Source organism: Pseudochaenichthys georgianus, chromosome 15 (assembly GCF_902827115.2).
Source record: "Pseudochaenichthys georgianus chromosome 15, fPseGeo1.2, whole genome shotgun sequence".
In the NCBI taxonomy this organism is placed as follows: Eukaryota; Metazoa; Chordata; class Actinopteri; order Perciformes; family Channichthyidae; genus Pseudochaenichthys; species Pseudochaenichthys georgianus.
In genome coordinates this window covers 1,170,586-1,189,050 of record NC_047517.1, presented here as the reverse complement: position 1 = coordinate 1,189,050, position 18,465 = coordinate 1,170,586, and the positions used below count along the sequence as shown (strand labels likewise).

The following is an 18,465-nucleotide window of genomic DNA, read 5'->3' as shown; positions in this document are numbered from 1 at the left end:
CTACTTCTTCTTCTTCTACTTCTAATTTAATGTACCTGCCCGCGAGACATTGGACAAAAGAAACTCGGCTAGTAGTGTCAACTAAATCTGTAGTATTACAACAAGAGTGCTTTAAACGAGGTAAGTTACGAATTTATATTCTCAATCGTCATGTGTGGGATTGAATATTAAATTAGTTTAGATGTATTGTCCCCAGTGGGAAATTCATTTGCACAGCTCTGTGAAAACAATATGAAATCAACAAAAAATAAGACAGACAACTACAGATAGCACCACACATGATGGTTACTTGTTATTATTTAGGGCTGTATGTATGGATCAGGTTTTTGCCAAAGCAAGCCCTTTTACTATAATAATAATAATATGTTATTATATCAACCGTATTGGTACAATGAGCGACATCTAGTGACGGATTTTGGAACATTGATTTGATTTTTCTCATGGCAGTTAGACTCTAGAGACAAACCAGGAGTGGAGTGCACCAGCTGGACGTAAAAAAGTAGGGCTTAACTCTAACGTCGGGCTTAGCTACGTCCGACCTAGTGAGTGCACCAAGCCTGACTAGTCTCGGGCGTAGCTGCGCCTGGTCTTAAGATGCGCGTCCACGTGAATACACGCGAAACAGTAATTGTTGCCAAGCAACGCCATTTTACAGACTCAGAGGACCGCAGAAAAGAGGGAATTCCCACACCCACAGCGTCAGCGATGACTCAAGGGGAATCCCAAATGGCCACACCCCGAAAGAGAAAGAGGGATTTGTCAGAGCTACAGCGGGAACTGACGGAGAAAGAAATCGTTCGTGTGGAGGTGGAGACCGTCAAATTGAGAGCGGAACACAAAACAATTCTGAATCTGAGCGCAATCAGCACCTGCAAGGTTGGGGAGAGCACAGCATTTCGATCTGATCAGTGCTGGAGTTGAGGGGAGATCTCCTCGATTAAATGAAAAAGGGCTTGTCTGCCGAAACCTCTCCATCAGTTCACTGTCTGAATAGATGTCCAGTGGGTTTGTTTGATCACGGACGACTCTCTTCTTAATGCCCTTTCATTGTTAAACATGTAAACAAGACGCCCTGCCATCGTTAATATCCTTCTTGCCTGTTAAACGTTACTATGGATACGAGTCTGTCTTTCCGATTTACGCCTGCTCCATACTAGGCGTAAAAGTTACACCCGGGCGCAACGCATACAGGGCTTAAGTCTAAGTGGTGCACTAGTCATAACTTTAGTTTGGTCTTAACCTTCGGTTCTACGTCGGACGTAGAGTTACGCCCAGCTTATGCCCAGCTGGTGCACTCCACTCCAGGGGACTATATTTGTATTTTTAATCTGTGTCTGTCCATTTGGTGTAGTATTTTATCCAATATTACATTTGGTTATATATTAGTCACTTTCTTATGAAATGCCAGGTTTTAGGCCTTGATTTGCACATTCAATCCTGAAAATAATTACACAATTACATATCTATCTATCAACTATCTACTATCTGTTATTAAAGATCAGAGGAAAAGAACAGAATGAGAGGGGTAAATCCAGAATAAAAAATAAAGAAGCAAAGAGATTGTCGAGCAGTGAGAAGGGAAAAAGCTCGGTGTGTCAATTCATTACATTGCCAGTATTTTTCGTTATTGTGAAAAAAAAATCGCCCCCTCTGATTTTTTAACAGCCCCCTCAGTCATTTCATCCTGGAGCCGGGCCTGGTGTGATCCTAGATAACAAACTGTCCTTCACTGCAAACATCACTGCTACAACCCGTTGCTGCAGATACACGCTTTACAACATCAGGAGGATACGTCCCCAGCTGACCCAGAAAGCCACGCAGGTTCTGGTCCAGGCTCTCGTCACCTCACGCCTAGACTACTGCAACTCCCTCCTGGCTGGTCTACCTGCATGTGCCCTCCGACCTCTGCAGCTCATCCAGAATGCAGCTGCTCGTCTGGTCTTCAACCTTCCTAAATTCTCCCACACCACGCCGCTCCTCCGCTCCCTCCACTGGCTTCCGGTAACTGCTAGAATCCACTTCAAGACACTGGTACTTGCGTACCATGCTGCGAATGGATCTGGCCCTTCCTACATCCAGGACATGGTTAAACCGTGCACCCCAGCACGTGCACTCCGCTCTGCATCAGCCAAACAGCTCGCTGCACCCGCACTGCGAGGGGGACCCAAGTTCCCATCAGCAAAAACACGTGGGTTTGCTATCCTGGCTCCAAAATGGTGGAATGAGCTCCCATTGACATCAGGACAGCAGATAGCTTACACACCTTCCGGCGCAGACTGAAAACTCATCTCTTTCGACTCCACTTCGAGCGATAGAACTATTAACAAAGCACTTATATACTAATAAAGGACTGGCTTATCTATAGCCAGTTGAGTAGCACTTGAAATGTTTGGCTCTATGAAACCTGATGTACTTATATGGACATCCCCTGTACAGTTTCGGAGGTGTTGCATAAACAATTGCTGGTTGCACTGTCACGGACATTCATTTCGGAAAATGTTTGTCTTTCTCACATGCCTGCCACGATGGTCCTTCAGAATTGTTTTTTAAACTCTAATCTCACTTTCGCGAAGTTTGCTGGTGACTCTAGAACAGCTGACAATGTATGTGTGTTGATTAAGAGGAAAAGGTGCTTGGTATTTTTATTGTTGTTACTATCTGGAAATGTACAGCCAAATCCAGGTCCACCGAGCAGTATTAGTCAAATAGCTACTCCTGCTGATTTTATATCTAGATCTGGGCTAGGTTTAATTCATTTAAATGTGCGTAGTCTGTTACCTAAATTAGATTTTGTCCGTATTTGGGCGAGTTCGACTGATGCTGATGTCATTGTCTTATCAGAAACGTGGCTAGATAAATCCATTTTGGCCTCTGACATTTACATAAATGGTTACAGTGTATATCGTACTGACCGGCCTAAAAAAGGTGGTGGCGTTGTGTGAAAAATAAGTTTTGTGTAACTAATATGGTTTCCAAATCTGTTAGTAAACAGCTAGAATTTTTAGCCGTGAATATTGAGGTAACAAGGGGTCAACAGGTCATGGTGGTGGGCTGCTACAGGGCCCCTTCGGCTGTCAAGGACTCTTTATCGTCATTGGCAAAACTGTTATCACAACTTTCCTACAAGGAAATAGTGCTGCTTGGTGATTTTAATTGGGACTGGTTAACTTCTGTGTCAGAGGATTTTAAAAACCTGTGTACCTCTTTGAATTTTACCCAGATTATAGACAGTCCTACTCGCCCAAATATTAAGTCCCCAAATAAATCCTCCTTAATTGATCTAATTTTAACAAATGTTCCACATAAATACTCATCTGTGGGAGTATTTGCTAATGATGTGAGTGACCACTGTGTTGTAGCCACAATTAGGGACACTAAGGTCCAAAAGGTTAAACCACGTATCATCACAAAGAGAGACAAAAAACACTTTGTGGAGCAGGGTTTTTTACATGATCTGTTTGATTTTGATTGGGGTAGAATCAATTTGTGTGCTGATGTAGAAACTGCATGGTCTTATTTTTATCTTGGTTTATGAAAATTATAGATAGACATGCACCTCTGCGTACATTTAGAGTGAAGGGACGAAACAATCCCTGGTTTTCTGCTGAGCTGTGCAGTCTCCTTTATGAGAGAAATAATGCTTGGGCTAAGGCTAGGAAATCAGGCTCAGAGGTAGAATGGCTACGTTTTAGGCAGCTAAGAAATAGCTTCACATCTCAAATAAAAAGTGCTAAATCAAAGTACTATTTGTCGGTTACCACAGAAAAACTGAATAATCCTAGGAAATGTTGGAAAGCCATAAAATAGATTTCCACTGGTGATATCCCAAATGAGCTACCTCCGTGCCTTACCACAGCATCTGGCTCTATATCAGACAGGGCTACTATGCTAAATTGCTTTAATAAGCATTTTGTGTCTTGTGGCTCTCTGTTTGATTCTGTCACTGACTGTACTTCTGCTTCTGTGAACGCTCCAATCCTTGACTCTGAACAATGTGGTCTGGAAAACCCTTTCAGTTTTACTCCTTTAACTATTGGTATTGTTCATGAAGCATTATCTAAGTTAGATCCTAGGAAACCGGCTGGCCCGGACAACGTAGAACCTTTCTTTTTAAAGATAGCTGCAGATTTTATTGCTCCACCTCTTACTTCTCTTTTTAACCTCTCCCTCAGCACGAACACAATTCCAAAAGTATGGAAGTCAGCGTATGTCCAGCCTTTACTGAAAGGAGGGGAGGCAACTATTTTAAATAACTATAGGCCAATCTCTAAATTGTCAGTTCTGGCTAAGGTGCTCGAACGACTTGCGAGTGAACAGGTAAAGGAGTTTTTATGTATAAATGATATCCTGTCTAAACATCAGTCAGGATTCAGAAAGAAACACAGCACCATCACTGCCACGATGAAAGTGGTGAATGACATTACTAGTATTTTAGATAATAAGCAGAGTTGTGCAGCTCTGTTTATTGACCTTTCCAAAGCATTTGACACCGTTGATCATCGCATTTTAAAGCAGAGGCTACTCAGTATTGGCATATCCAGCCATGCAGTGGGTGGTTTGTGAACTACCTCTCTGAAAGGTCCCAATGTGTTCATTTTGATGGACTGTCTTCTGAGTGGTTAAACATTTCTAATGGTGTACCACAAGGTTCTGTTTTAGGACCACTTTTATTCTCCATATATATTAACAGCGTAGGTGATAATGTGGATGAAGCTACTTTACATTTTTATGCGGATGATACTGTGATGTATTGTGCAGGTCCCTCCATTAAAGAGGCTGGTGTTAAATTACAAGCTGTTTTTAACATTATTCAGACTCAGCTCTCTGAATTAAAGCCTCTTTTAAATGTGGATCAAACCAAGGTAATGCTCTTTTCAAAAGCTAAAAAGACACCAGAGCCTGTTTTAGATATTGTAACTACGCAAGGAACAAAACTTGAAGTTGTTGCCTGTTACAAATACCTTGGTATCTGGCTTGATGATTGTCTCTCTTTTAAACTCCATGTCAATAACCTGCTGAAAAAACTGAGGGTTAGGCTAGGTTTCTTTTTCAGAAACAAGTTCTGTTTCTCGCTTGAGGCCAGGAAGAGGCTCTGTGACCTTTGACCTGTGCTGGACTCTGGGGATCTGGTCTATATGAATGCACCTGCCAATTACCTGAGCAAATTGGATGCTGCGTATCACAGTGCTCTGAGATTTGTCACAAATTGTAAAGCGCTTACACATCACTGTACACTGTATACCAAGGCGGGTTTACCATCACTCTCTGTACGGAGGCTCAGTCACTGGTACACGTTTATCTATAAAGCTTTGTTGGTAAACTCCCGTATTATATCTGCTCTCTGATAACTCAGAGAGTTGCAAGCAGCTATTGTCTGAGGTCACATTATGTAGTCTTGTTAGATGTGCCAAGAGCAAGGACTGTCTTAGGTGAGACAGCTTTTATGTGCGCAGCTCCACTTGCTTGGAACAATCTTCAGTAAGAATTGAAACTGAGCAATCAAATTCCTCTGCATGTTTTTAAAGCTAGGGTAAATGAAATGCTTGCTGATACTATGGGCACTTGTAAATGTCTATAACTATGTATCCTGTAAATATAATGTCCTTTATTGTTTTATGTTTCATGTGGAACCTGTATGCTGCAGGGCTCCCTTGAAAAGAGATCTATGATCTCAATGGGACCAATCTGGTTAAATAAAGGTATGAAATGAAATGAAATGAAATATGATTCTGTTTTCCTCAAGGTTGTGTCTTCCTGGTCGAATGCACTTATTGTAAGTCGCTTTGGATAAAAGTGTCAGCTAAATGCAATGTAAAAGAGCAGAGGTGTCAAACTCAATTTCATCACGGGCCACATTCGGGTTATTATCGGATAGGGTAAGAACTATAGGTTACTTACGTAACCCCAGTTCTCAGAGTAACATGAAGTGAGATGTCTCACTATGGGATGCGCCTCATCGCGGAGCAAACAGAAGCATCAATCTCATTACGCCAATCCTGATTGGCCGGTGATTCTTGACGTCAACGTTAGGGGAAATCACCCCCTACAAGTAGCCTGCGCCACGACGCATGCGTCATTCAAAATAAGCACCTCTTCTCGCTTCACCATAGCAAGGAGGGCCGTCTGGTGAGATATCTCACTTCATGTTACTCTGAGACCTGGGGTTACGTAAGTAACCTATAGTTCTCATTCATAACACTCCGTTCGATGTCTCACTATGGGATATTGTAGCTCCTGTATTGCCAGACGAGCTTATCTCGAAGATCACCGATCAACCAGAATTTAACAGGTGGAGTCCCGACTCAACAAGGTACCCAGCACTGCTCGGGCCACGCTTGGAGCGGAGACGTCCAGTCTGTAAAAGCGGACAAAAGTGAGTGGCGAAGACCAGCTTGCCGCCGCACAGATATCCTGGATGGAAACACCCTTGAACAAAGCCCAGGATGTAGCCAGGCCCTGAGTCGAGTGAGCCCGCAGACCCAAAAGTGCTTGCAGATTCTGACTCGTATAGGCCAAAGCAATCGCCTCCACGATCCAGTGGGATAGTCGTTGCTTAGTAACAGGCTTACCCTTGTGAGGTTTAGCCCAGGACACGAAGAGTTGGTCATTAAGACGAAGCTCTTTTGATCTGTCCACATATGTGTGTAAAGCCCGGACTGGACACAATAAATCCTGCTGCTGCTCCCCGGAGGAAACCAGCTGCGGAGGAAATGCCTCAATGTCAATCGGGGTACACGAACCAACCACCTTTGGTGTAAAGGCAGGGTTGGGTTTCAACAACACTCTCGTTTGCCCTGAGGCGAACTGAGTGCATGAGGGATGTACAGACAGTGCATGGATATCGCTGACCCGCTTGACGGATGCCAGGGCCAGTAACAGCACTGTCTTGAGTGACAGATGTTTCATGTCAGCTCCTTCCAGGGGTTCAAATGGGGTCATTTTGAGCCCATTTAAAACCACTGCCAGGTCCCATAAGGGCACCAGCGACCTGGAGACAGGGAGGAGCCTGCGCGCTCCCTTCATAAAACGGCAAACCAAAGGATGTTGGCTAGCCGTCTTACCCTCAAAGCCCACATGGCATGCAGCAGTAGCAGCCAGGTACACCTTGATCGTAGAGAAAGCTCTGTTTATCGATCAAGTCCTGTAGGAATGATAAAATCACCCCGACAGGACATTGAAAAGAGATGTGTCCTTCTTGAAGGCACCACTCCTCAAACACCCTCCACTTACAGTCGTAAAGAGACCTGGTGGAGGAAGCTCTCGCACTCTGAATAGTGTTTATCACCTTCTGAGGGAGTCCCACTGTATTCAGATTGTACCACTCACGGGTCAGGCCCATAGTGCCCCGCGCTCTGGGCGTGGGTGAAGGATTGCCCCCCCCCCCTGAGACAATCTGTCCCTGCGTGGTGGGGGCTGCCATGGCTGCCCGCACAACAGCTGATATATCACCGCCAGCCCGTATATTGCGGGCTAGGGTGGAAACATCAGAGTAAGTGTGTGGCGTTGCTCTTTCACTCTGGCCGGAGTTAAGGGGACCAGAACCAGGGGTGGGAATGTGTACAGAGGACCCGGAGGTCAATCGTGTACGAGTGCGTCCCTGCCTAACGGTGCGTTTAAATCGTGCATTAAAGAGAACAGCTGTCATTGAGCATTTTCTCCCCTTGCGAACAGATTTAACGCGGCTCCGCCGTAACGCACCCACAGCGGACTCTCGATCCTTGGATGAGGAGTCCAGTCTGCATAGAGTGGTGCACCTTTTGACAGTAATTCTGTCCCTAGGTGCATAACACCCGGTACTCGTGTCGTTCTCAGAGAGAGGAGACGTCTGCCGCTCTAAGGGATCAGTTTGTGTGCCAGTGTGTGTGACTGGAGACAACGCAAACTCCCCTGACGGTTCATCCACGATATCGTGTTGTCTATCCTCACGAGGACATGAAGTCCTCTGAGAGAAGGCAGGAAGCATTTTTGGGTGGGGAACACCGCTAAAAGCTCCGGGTAATTTACGCGTGCCCGCTGGAAGTCTCTGTTCTAGAGACCTCTCACCGGGCGACCCTCGTAAGTCCCCTGTCAGCCCGTCTGACCTGCGTCCGTGGTGACCACCTTCCGTGAAAGGACTGCACCCGTAGGCGCGTCCCGCACTGGAAAAGTCGGGTGTAGTGCCACTACGCATTTCATAATCACCAAAACTCTCCGTAAGCCGTGGCGTTCTGGGTTTAGTTTTATTATGAGGCCCATGTTGAGCGGGTGCTTTACGAGGACATTCTCCTCCGTAATCTGACTCCGCTCGGTGGGCTTTATAGATAAAACCCTTCTTTCTGGGAGAGAGAGAACTCTTCTCTCCAGAATGTGGGTTGACTCTCACTGGGTTTGTGAAAACAGATCAATTATAACTGTTTTGAGAAGCCCAGGCAGACATCGTGAGTATCTCCTGCTGTATGCTCCTTAGAGCCAGCTGGGATGTCACTCTTATGGCTCCGACCGGCACTGCGCATGTGCGTGACGGAGGTGCCTTTTCAGCTCCAGCCGGTACTGCGCATGTGTGTGCCGGTGGTGCCCTCACGGCTCCAATCGGCACTGCGCCTGCGCGTGCCGGTGGTGCCCTTAAAGCCCTGGCCGGCACTGCGCATGCGCGTGGCGGTGGTGCCTTCACAGACCCGTTTATTATCCGCCTTTTGAGAGAGGCCGTAGCTGCTCTCAGAAGGGGATTTATGGTTAACGGACTGTTTATTGTCTTTCTTTTCATTTTTTCAGGCTGCGCCCTTGGCCGGAGCCTGGATGCGTCAGCGGAAAATGGTTTATTCAGACAATAACGATGTGACATGTGTCTTGTGCGGACTTGAGGATGGCGTTGAGGCATGCGCCCTCTGCTGTCCCGGTACTTTGAACCCAGCAGAGTTCGGTGCAGCGTGGGCGAAAGGCCGCCGTTGCAAAAGCCGCGGCTGGACCCTTCGAGAGAGACAAAGGTGGAGAGCCTCGTCTTCCTTCTTTTTCGACTCGCACTTCCTTTGCATGGAAGCGAGAGCGGAGCCGAAAATCCCCTCGGGAACGATGGGCATGTCAAGCACATCTTCCTTTTCCCGGTCTGGGAGGTTGGTGAGGTTGAGCCATCTAGCTCTTTCCTGCACCACCATGATCCCCATTACCTTGCCCGTGGCCTGGACGGCGCAGCGTTGGACACGGAGACAAATGTCTGTGACCGCGGCTATCTCGTCCAGAGTGGCCGGTCCAGGATTGCTCGACATATCCTCACAGAGCTCCGCTTGGTATGCGGTTAGCATCGAGGAAACGTTCAGAGCCCTGGCGGACAACACTGCGGCTCTGTAGGCCCGTTCCGTCATGGTAGACTGGAATCGGTCCGTTTTTGCTGGCAGCGTGGGTTTCCTGCTTGGCGGCTGGCCCATCCTCGGTAGGAGGTGGGCTGCCACCAGCGGTTCCATAGGTGGTATGTGGAGCAGGCCGAGCCTCTCCATACCGTCACAGTCAAGGGAGGAGGCACCCTGGATTGGGGCCTTGTTGCTAAAGGGCCGGTCTCTCCACGAGACAGACACCTCATCCAACATCTCCGGGAAGACCGGGAGGAGTTGCCTCTTTGCCCTCGTTGTTTGGGAAAAAAGTTTTCTTTCGTAACGGGACCTGGAGGTCTCCTTGGCCACTTCGGGCCATGGGATGTCTAGTTTGGCCGCAGCGCGCTGACACACGGCTTGTAGGTCCATACTGAGACAGGGCGAAGCTGGTGTGCTGTCTCCCGGGGGAGCAGCCATTGCTCCCGGCTTTGCAGCCTGAGTCGATGACATGAAGATGTCGTCTTCCTGCTCATCCGAGTCAGACAGGAGGAACTCAGAGGTGTACTCTTCGTCCTCCATGCAGTCTAACTCCAGGACATCTTCCGCGGGTGAAACCGTGGTGAGGTCCAGTCGGGAGCCCCAGCTTGGTATAGCGTGGGGCCCCGTTCCCGCGTTTTTTGCCGCCACCGGATCTCGGCCTGATATGGCGCGGGATTCCGGTTCTGCGGGTGCCGCTGTCGGTGAGCCCCAGACCGCAGTGAGGGGCTCCATCTCTGCGGCAGACGTCCCCGTGTCTTGATTGCCGGTCGGCGGATCAGTGGACATGAGGGGGTCCCGTCCCGACAGGTTAACTTGTTGCGCTAACCTTCGGTGGAGGCTCTTCACGGTGAGGCGGGCACAATGTCCGCACGAGCCGGGGTTGTCAATGGCCTCCTGGGCGTGTTCCAGCCCGAGGCAGGACGAACAGATCTGGTGTGAGTCTGTGCCTGACACTTTCAACCCGCAACCGCAGCGCCGAGTCTCCGAGATCCTGACTCCTCTGGTGTGAGGGGGAGAGGCATCCATCTCGTTCGCCGTGAGGCGTGGAGAGGGTCCGCTCATGACAGGTACGTTCGAGAAAAAAATGTTTACCGATCTGTCTTTAATCCGGGGGAAACAAGGACAGCGTGGGTCTTTTTCTCTCAAGGATATTACCTGGTATGGTAATATGCCTGTAATCCTTTTCTCCTCCGTGGAAGAGAGAAGAAAAAAGTGTCCTTGCTACCGTGGTGTCGGTAGTGAGGGAAAAAACACAAGTTAGCAACTGGTGTGTTGCTAACTTGAAGTCAAAACCTTACCTTACTCCAGAGGAAGAACGGCGAGGTTGACTATAATATTCTTCTGTGAGAGAATCGGGTAGCCGGCTAACGCCCGTCGACCGAAAATTAGTTGGGTTCAGTCTGTGGACTGTTAAGCTAGCCCGGCTACCGTTCGAGATGTGCTCTGAAGCGAGAAGAGGTGTTTGAATGACGCATGCGTCGTGGCGCAGGCTACTTATAGGGGGTGATTTCCCCTGACGTTGACGTCAAGAATCACCGGCCAATCAGGATTGGCGTAATGAGATCGATGCTTCTGTTTGCTCCGCGATGAGGCGCATCCCATAGTGAGACATCGAACGGAGTGTTATGAATGAGAACTTCATAATTAACTCTGTCTGAAAGCAGAAGTCTAGGGCAAATAATTGCAAGTCTCTTCAGTGAGAATGTCACAAAATGATTTGAAAAGACATTTTGAAAAAAAAAGTAACATTTAGAAGAAGAAAAAGTCAAATCTGAGAAAAAAGTCCAATTTGAGATGCATTGTGCTCCATGTATGGGCAACGTGCTTCTATAAATCGCCATGTAACCGTATAACAAACATATTATATTCTTTGCCAGCTCTTGTGGGGCCACATCAAATGAAGTGGCGGGCCGGATTTGGCCCCGAGCCTTGAGTTTGAGACCCCTGATATAGAGACAAGCAGGAGACAACGTGTGACTTACTCGAGGGGAATTTGAAGTTAAATGGAAGTGGTTGCAAAACCTAAAATACCACATCTCCGGTGTGGGAATATTTTGGATTTAAGCCAAATCAACGAGGCGAACCTACGGACTTGAAGTGTTGCATTTGTTTTAAAAAGGTAGCAACAAACGCTGGAAATATGTGTGTTGGAGGAGGGGCTCTGGAAGGAAGTGGCAGATTTTTTTCCGGCTGTGTATTTTCAAATTCGAGCGCACTCGCGCTGGTTTCTCCAAAATTACCTACCCCACCTTTAAATGTATTTGTTTTATTTATTATATATATAATTTATATATTTGAATATTATTTCACATTTCATTTGCAATGTTGAATGTTCAATAAAAAGTTCTGTTTGAAAGGATGTACTTGAATTATTATTATATATTATCATTATGTCAGTGGTCTAAAATGGTCTTACAACGGTGCCGACAATATTATCGTTTATCCCAATAATTTCCGGGAAAATGTATCCAACAAAATTAATTATCGTGACAGGCCTGAGAATATGTACCAAAGTGAAAAGCACATCACCAGTGAATTAAGCAGAGTTCAAATAGAAGGGACAGTAGGTTAAATACAATGTGTTGAAACTAAGGTCTTATTTCAAAATGTCAAACCATTAGCACACAGGTAAACTATTAGCACACAGTCAAACCGTTAGCACGCAGGTAACCCGTTAGCACGCAGGTAACCCGTTAGCACACAGGTAAACTATTAGCACACAGGTAAACTATTAGCACACAGTCAAACCGTTAGCACGCAGGTAACCCGTTAGCACACAGTCAAACCGTTAGCACGCAGGTAACCCGTTAGCACGCAGGTAACCCGTTAGCACGCAGGTAACCCGTTAGCACGCAGGTAAACTGTTAGCACACAATCAAACCATTAGCACACAGGTAAATCGTTAGCACACAGGTAAACCGTTGGCATACATTTCTTTATGATTCGATTTCATATTCTATAGCCCTGACATAACCAAATCTAAATGCCATCACTACTGTTGAAGCAAAAACTAAAAATGTAATTGCTATTTTTTTTTCTCCAGTATAGTAATTTATATCAATTTTAATAACATAATGATATGTGACCTGCTCTATCGAAATCAGTCGCATTGACCCGAAGACACATTTTGAGTTGTATACACTGCTGGAAAGAGGATATTCCTAGCTTTCTAATGATATTGTAATGATTGTTTTTGTACTCCAAATATTAAGCGAAATATGTCACATTATATAATGACTGTCACCGAGTCATCATTTTGAGAAAAAGGCCTTCAAAGTTTTCTCTTCTCTGGAATCCATCGATCTGATTGATTATTAGCGGAGCAAATTATCAAAATACTACGGAGGGAAGATATTTGTTTGTGTGCGTGTGCGTGTCTGTCTGTGGGGGGTCTGTGTGTGTGTCTCTGTGGTCTGTGTGTGTTGGGGGGGTCTCTGTGTGTGTGTGTGTGTGTGTGTGTGTGTGTGTGTGTGTGTGTGTGTGTGTGTGTGTGTGTGTGTGTGTGTGTGTGTGTGTGTGTGTGTGTGTGTGTGTGTGTGTGTGTGTGTGTGCCGTTACAAGCTTCAAAGTTGTATTTATCATCTGAATGTGCCGAAACAAGTGTAATATTCTGAAAGCCAAGACTTTGTTTAATTGAAATTAGATGAAAACAAACAGTAACGGACCCTGCCGTGTTATTTATGATTACTATACGCGTGCCTTACATTCATAATGTCAGCCGGAGGGAGGGGGGGGCGGCGCTGCGGAAGAGCAGATTGCGAGTGAGAGGTGCCCGTCTTCGTCCTTTTACAAGCTTCAAACATGTATTTTTCGTGATTTTGTAAATAAAAGTTTCATATTCTGAAAGCCAAGACTTTGTTTATTGTTTTATACGCAAATCCACATTTATTTTTAAATGAGCCGTTGCGACTTCTGACTGATTTCAATAGAGCGGGTCACATATAACATTCTCATTATTAGTCTATAATTAACCTGCCCAATATTTATACTTTGCATAAAATGAAAATTAATAATATTTAAATAAAAACATCTTATAACAGGATTAAGAATCAGCCTAAGAATTCAATGCCAAAATTGGTTATCGGCCTGCTTAAAAATTAGTAATCGATCAACCTCTAGTTGAAAGCTCATGTAGAAGCTTGTTAGTGGACGTGTAGTTGGCAATGTTGTGTCAAACTATTTATTTTCAAGGACGAAAAAGGAATTTGATGCCTAACCTGTAAACCAACATGCCCCAAAAGGACTTCAGATGAAATCATAACACGCACAGAGCCCCCTCCATGACGACTCCATCAACAAATAAAGACACTGTGATATGATGGAAAGTTCCAGAAAAGAGCTAGTAAAGAAATTAGCAAGCCTAGGTGGAGAATGATGCTCATAATTCACATGCTGCTCCTCCTCCTCTCCCCCCACTACTTCTCTCTCTCCAAGCAGAGAGCTGGAATAATGACTGGGGCAAAGTGAGAGCATCACAGGATTGGCGTTGAAACAGTATTCCCCCATAGCGGAGTAGTGACTGTACGTCGGTGCTGTAATGCCTGGATGTAATGCCGCGGTCCCAGCCCCCCCCCTTTACAGAACTACCATCTGTGCCATTCAGCAAATCCCAAGGTCCAGCTTTCATTCTCTCATCCTGCTCCTCATTACATCATCTCATCATGCTTGCTCACTCCGCAGGATCGTTTCTTTGGTCTAGAAAATGTCACACAATAGTTAAATAACCCAAACGATTATTTATGTTTGCATCACTGTTTGTATCACTGGGGAGGCTGAGGGACTTTGCTTTGGGGAGGGAGCTGGTTCAAGTCCTTCTGGGAAATACAGAGGCACCCTTGAGCATATCTCCCCAGAACAATAATGTATGCATATGTGTTTTTGAGATTGTGTGTATGCAACAACAGTGAAAACTATGTATTTCCCAAAATAAAATAAAAATAATAAGCAAATTCTCCCTTCTATACTAATATCTTTGCATTTCATTTGAAGAGGTCACCTTGGGCTCTGTGCTTTTGTGCGTATTTCAATAAGTGATACAATTACGAGAACATTAGTCAACAGTGAAACAAAAACATAGCTCTAATTCAGTTTACCATTACATAAGAAAGAGAAAGCAGAAATGGCCCTCATAACACAAGTTTCCGTTTTGTTCTCTCTCTCTCAAAACTCTTTCTACTTCCGTATTTCTGTCTAGGTTTCTCTTAAGGCCCTGACACACCAAACTGACACCAAAGAACACGTCCCGACGGACCCGATTGTTGTGTCGCCTCACGTCTCCTGCGTCTTGGCCAACAGTCGCACTTGAAAACACCGCAAAGACTTCAGCCGATGGCCAAGTAGTACGTACGCACTGCGCATGCGTGAGTGGCAATAACTGTCCTTACCAGCAAGTGGCGGTATTCGTCATTCAAAAGAGGCAACAGGAAGACAGACTGCGTGATATATACAAACAACAAATAGCGTGCATTCCATTTTCACTCTCGTCCATCACAGACTGTTTCACAGACTGTTTCACAGACTGTTTCACATAACGACTTATAATTGAAAACATGCTTAGTGCAGTACTGGAAAATGAAAAATAATAGCCGTCTGTGTGTGCCTTCTTCACTTCCGTTTCGCTTCTCATGCACTGATTCGCTGAGCTGAACAGCCAATCAGAGTGATTTCTTTGGCCGACGACCTTTTGCCGACAGAAATATATGGCTAAATTGGAAAAATATATTGTAGGGCCATATCTATACAAAACATGTCTGTGAAGTTTTTTGCTTAAAATACCAAACAGACCACCCATTGTAGCCTGCCTCATACTGCTCATACCCCTCTTTTGCAGCCCTGTTAGAGAAACGCCTGATCAGAAATCTACCGGAGATAAAGTTAAATTCTGCTGTTCTAAACCACATCAAAGATTATTTCTGAAACAGCATGGAGCTCAAATGCTTTTTCTCTTGCGGGTTTATCACAAGGTGAGTTCCTTTTTTTATTTCCTGCTTTTTAAAAACACCTGTGCTCTCTAGTACTGCGTTAGCTCTGAGTGTTAGCGAGGCTTGCTATTGTAAACAAAGACGAGATTACGTCCAAAACACGTCAGGCATTGTTTCTGAGAGCAACGTTCTGTGGGTCCGCTGCCAATTTGACGTCAGATCGGCAGCAAATCTGTATCCGCTCATTGTACCCCTGTTTTGAAAAGATTTGGGTACGGAGGAAAAGAGAGGGTTTTATTTTCTGATGCTGCGTGAGTTCCCTGACACACCGGGGACACAGTTATGTATAAAAGACATCAACAAGGGACTTTTGCATGATAGGTCCCCTTTAACACAGTATAGCCTAGTCACAGTGGAGAGATATAAAGTATATACTCAAATATACTTAAAAGTCCCTGAATGTAGACTAAAAAACGTTTGGAATTTTTAACATAATGCTGATAAGACACTTTTGTAAAAATTAAATAAAATGTCAGAAATGTTTCTTTTTGACTTTCTCTTCATAATATGAGCCAGTGTTTTGCCTGATTGGAATCCACTATCAATATAATATTATCTCTCCGTATGAACTTCCAGTGGAATAAAGTGTGTGGAATCCAAAACTCGAGGCACTTGAAGCCTATTTTTGTACACACTTTAACTGTTCATTTCAGAGGGATGCACTTCGAATTGTGACCTTAAGCACTTTTTACTTGTTTCATGAGAATAGGAAACCCTATTTATATATTAGTTCAGGTAGTCATTTCTGATAGCCCTTAGTGGAATTTGGTAGTCTATATTGACCCTTAAATGTCCCTCCAACAAACAGTTCATTGACTTCCGTTGCATGCTAACATAGTACAGTCAAATTAAGTGAGACACATATGCAGTAGTGTACAACTGCACGACTTCACGAATCAAAGATGATTCATTTTCTTTTTGAGATTCAAATCATGTGATAATGTTTTGCATGTGTACCAAACATGTTTTGTTAAGTCTCTGCTATAGGATTTTTAGAGTGGAATATCTCTGAAGCTCCACAATACTTTATCATAATGGTAATTAAACATGTGTAGAATTTAACCAATATTGTGCTTCCTTCGATTTTAATTTTTTTAACAATATTATTGTTGTGTGCTTCATTTTGAGATCATACAGCATGTCGTTTTTTCTCACATGAACATCAACTAGTCTGCTGTATCCTCAGCTGCAGGTGGTCTTGGAATGTGTTGAGGCGTTTCTTCAGCCATGGGTTTCTGCTGTTGTTGTCTCAGAAGGTAAACAGTGTGTTGTGAGAAGGTAAACAGTGTGTGATGGAGCCTACCTGATCTTGTAGTTGGGCAGGGTGTGTTTCTTCTTGATGACCCGCTTCAGCTGGTTCACTATGATGGAGGTGAGCTGGGGCAGAGGCCTTCCTTCAAACTGGGACTTCACCTCAAAGTCCACGAGCGGGTCCTCGAGGAAGGAGAAGGACCAATGGGAGAAGGGGGTGCGCGTGAACTGCAGCCTCAGCCTCCCCACCACGCGCCTCATCTTCACGAACAGGTAGGCAGACTTCCCGAACACCAGCTCCACGTCGATGGCGAGGTGGAAGCCGCCATTGTATTCAATGTCCACCTCAAAGTTGAGCTCCTCGGGCATGCCGTCCTCGTTCAGGTGAATCGGCTTCATAAGTTTGGCCGACTTGAAGACCGGCAGAGAATTACCCAGGGATATGTCCCTGAGACTGAGTCCCTCCAGCAGCCGTCCTGCGGTCTTGGTCTGCAGTAGCTCCTCAAACTCCACCTTAATCTTTTTGGTGAGCCAGTGTCTAACCACAGGAGTTTCTTTGAACTCTCTGAATAGGAACAGGAATATAGCATTTAGGAAATGGCAGGTCTCTGCCTTGGCCGCATCCCCGGGCTCGTGGGAAGGCGGTGTCGGCTGTTGTTTGGGGCTGCCGCCGCTGACAGCCGCTTCCTGCTGCCGCGCGGACACGGCCTCTTGTTGTCTGGATGCTGTACTGTCCGGCTGCTGCTGGCCTGGCTCGGCATGTTGGGTATTAAAGTAATCCTTCAATGCGTTATCAGGCAGTACTTTGACATACTGCACTGTCCTGCCTATGGGCTCAGGGCTTCTCCGGTATATCAGCAAGAACTGTAATATCAACGTAACGACTGCCCCGGAGAACGCGGAAATCAATATTAAGTAAATCATATCGAGCAGCTGCCGTATTTAAGACAATGTGTTTTCATAATCAAAGGTTTAGCCGTGTTAACAAAGCAAGTTCCACCTGGTCGCTCATAAAGCTGCCATATCATCTGCTTCTTTCCTGAGCTCTAGGCTCCTCACCTGATTGGACAAAAGGAATACGTCGCTGTGCGTAATGACGCATGCAGAATCGGTTTCTTATGATGCGTTCAGGGTCTGTCGGATTAACCACTTTATTTATATTTAGCTTTACAAAAATAAAATACATTAAAGGTGGGGTAGGTAAGTTTGATAAACCGGCTCGAGATACACTTTTTGTTATATTCCATGCAATGCTCTTAACATCCCGATAGCAATGAATATCTTAAGTGCTTTGACAAAAAATCCATTAACAAAATTCATCTGTGGAAGCCGTGGTTCTGTAAAAAGCACGACCAATCTTCTGAGCCGACCCGGCTAAAATAACTGGATGGCCTACCTGCCTGTCAGCCTTCCATCTGTGCACAAACTTATCTCGTGCCCTCATTGGTCATGTGCGCGTTCGTGTGTGTTGGAGGAGGGGCTTCTAGCGCACTCGAGCTGGTGTCTCCAAAATTACCTACCCCACCTGTGGCATTTAAAAACAGTCATTAAAAAGCAAAGATGATAAAATAAACATTAAAAGAAAAAATACATGAATAAAAGTTACAGTGCAGTTGAAGATATGAATGGCTCAATTAAAAGCAGCGGCAAAAAGAAAAGTCTTCAGTCTGGATTTAAAAGTAGTAAGGGTTGCAGCGGACCTGCAGGTTTCTGGGAGTTAGTTCCAGATATTTGGAGCATAATAACTGAACGCTGCTTTACCATGTTTAGTTCTGACTCTGGGGACAGGAAGCTGACCAGTCCCTGAAGACCTGAGAGATCTGGATGGTTCATCATTTAGCAAGAGGTCAGAAATGTATTTTGGGCCTAAACCATTCAGTGCTTTATAAACCAGCAGCAGTATTTTGAAA

At 45.2% G+C, this 18,465-nt stretch overlaps 1 protein-coding gene across 1 annotated transcript in view; it reads right to left on the bottom strand.

Moving 5' to 3' along the window:
• pdzd8 (PDZ domain containing 8) overlaps positions 1-17,596 on the bottom strand; it is an 84,251-nt gene extending 66,655 nt beyond the window's left edge. The window contains exon 1 of the mRNA XM_034100469.2: positions 16,608-17,596. Within this exon, the coding sequence (XP_033956360.1) occupies positions 16,608-17,479 (872 nt within the window). The 5' untranslated portion in view covers positions 17,480-17,596. The remainder of the gene's footprint in view (positions 1-16,607) is intronic.
• Between the last annotated feature and the right edge of the window lie 869 nt (positions 17,597-18,465).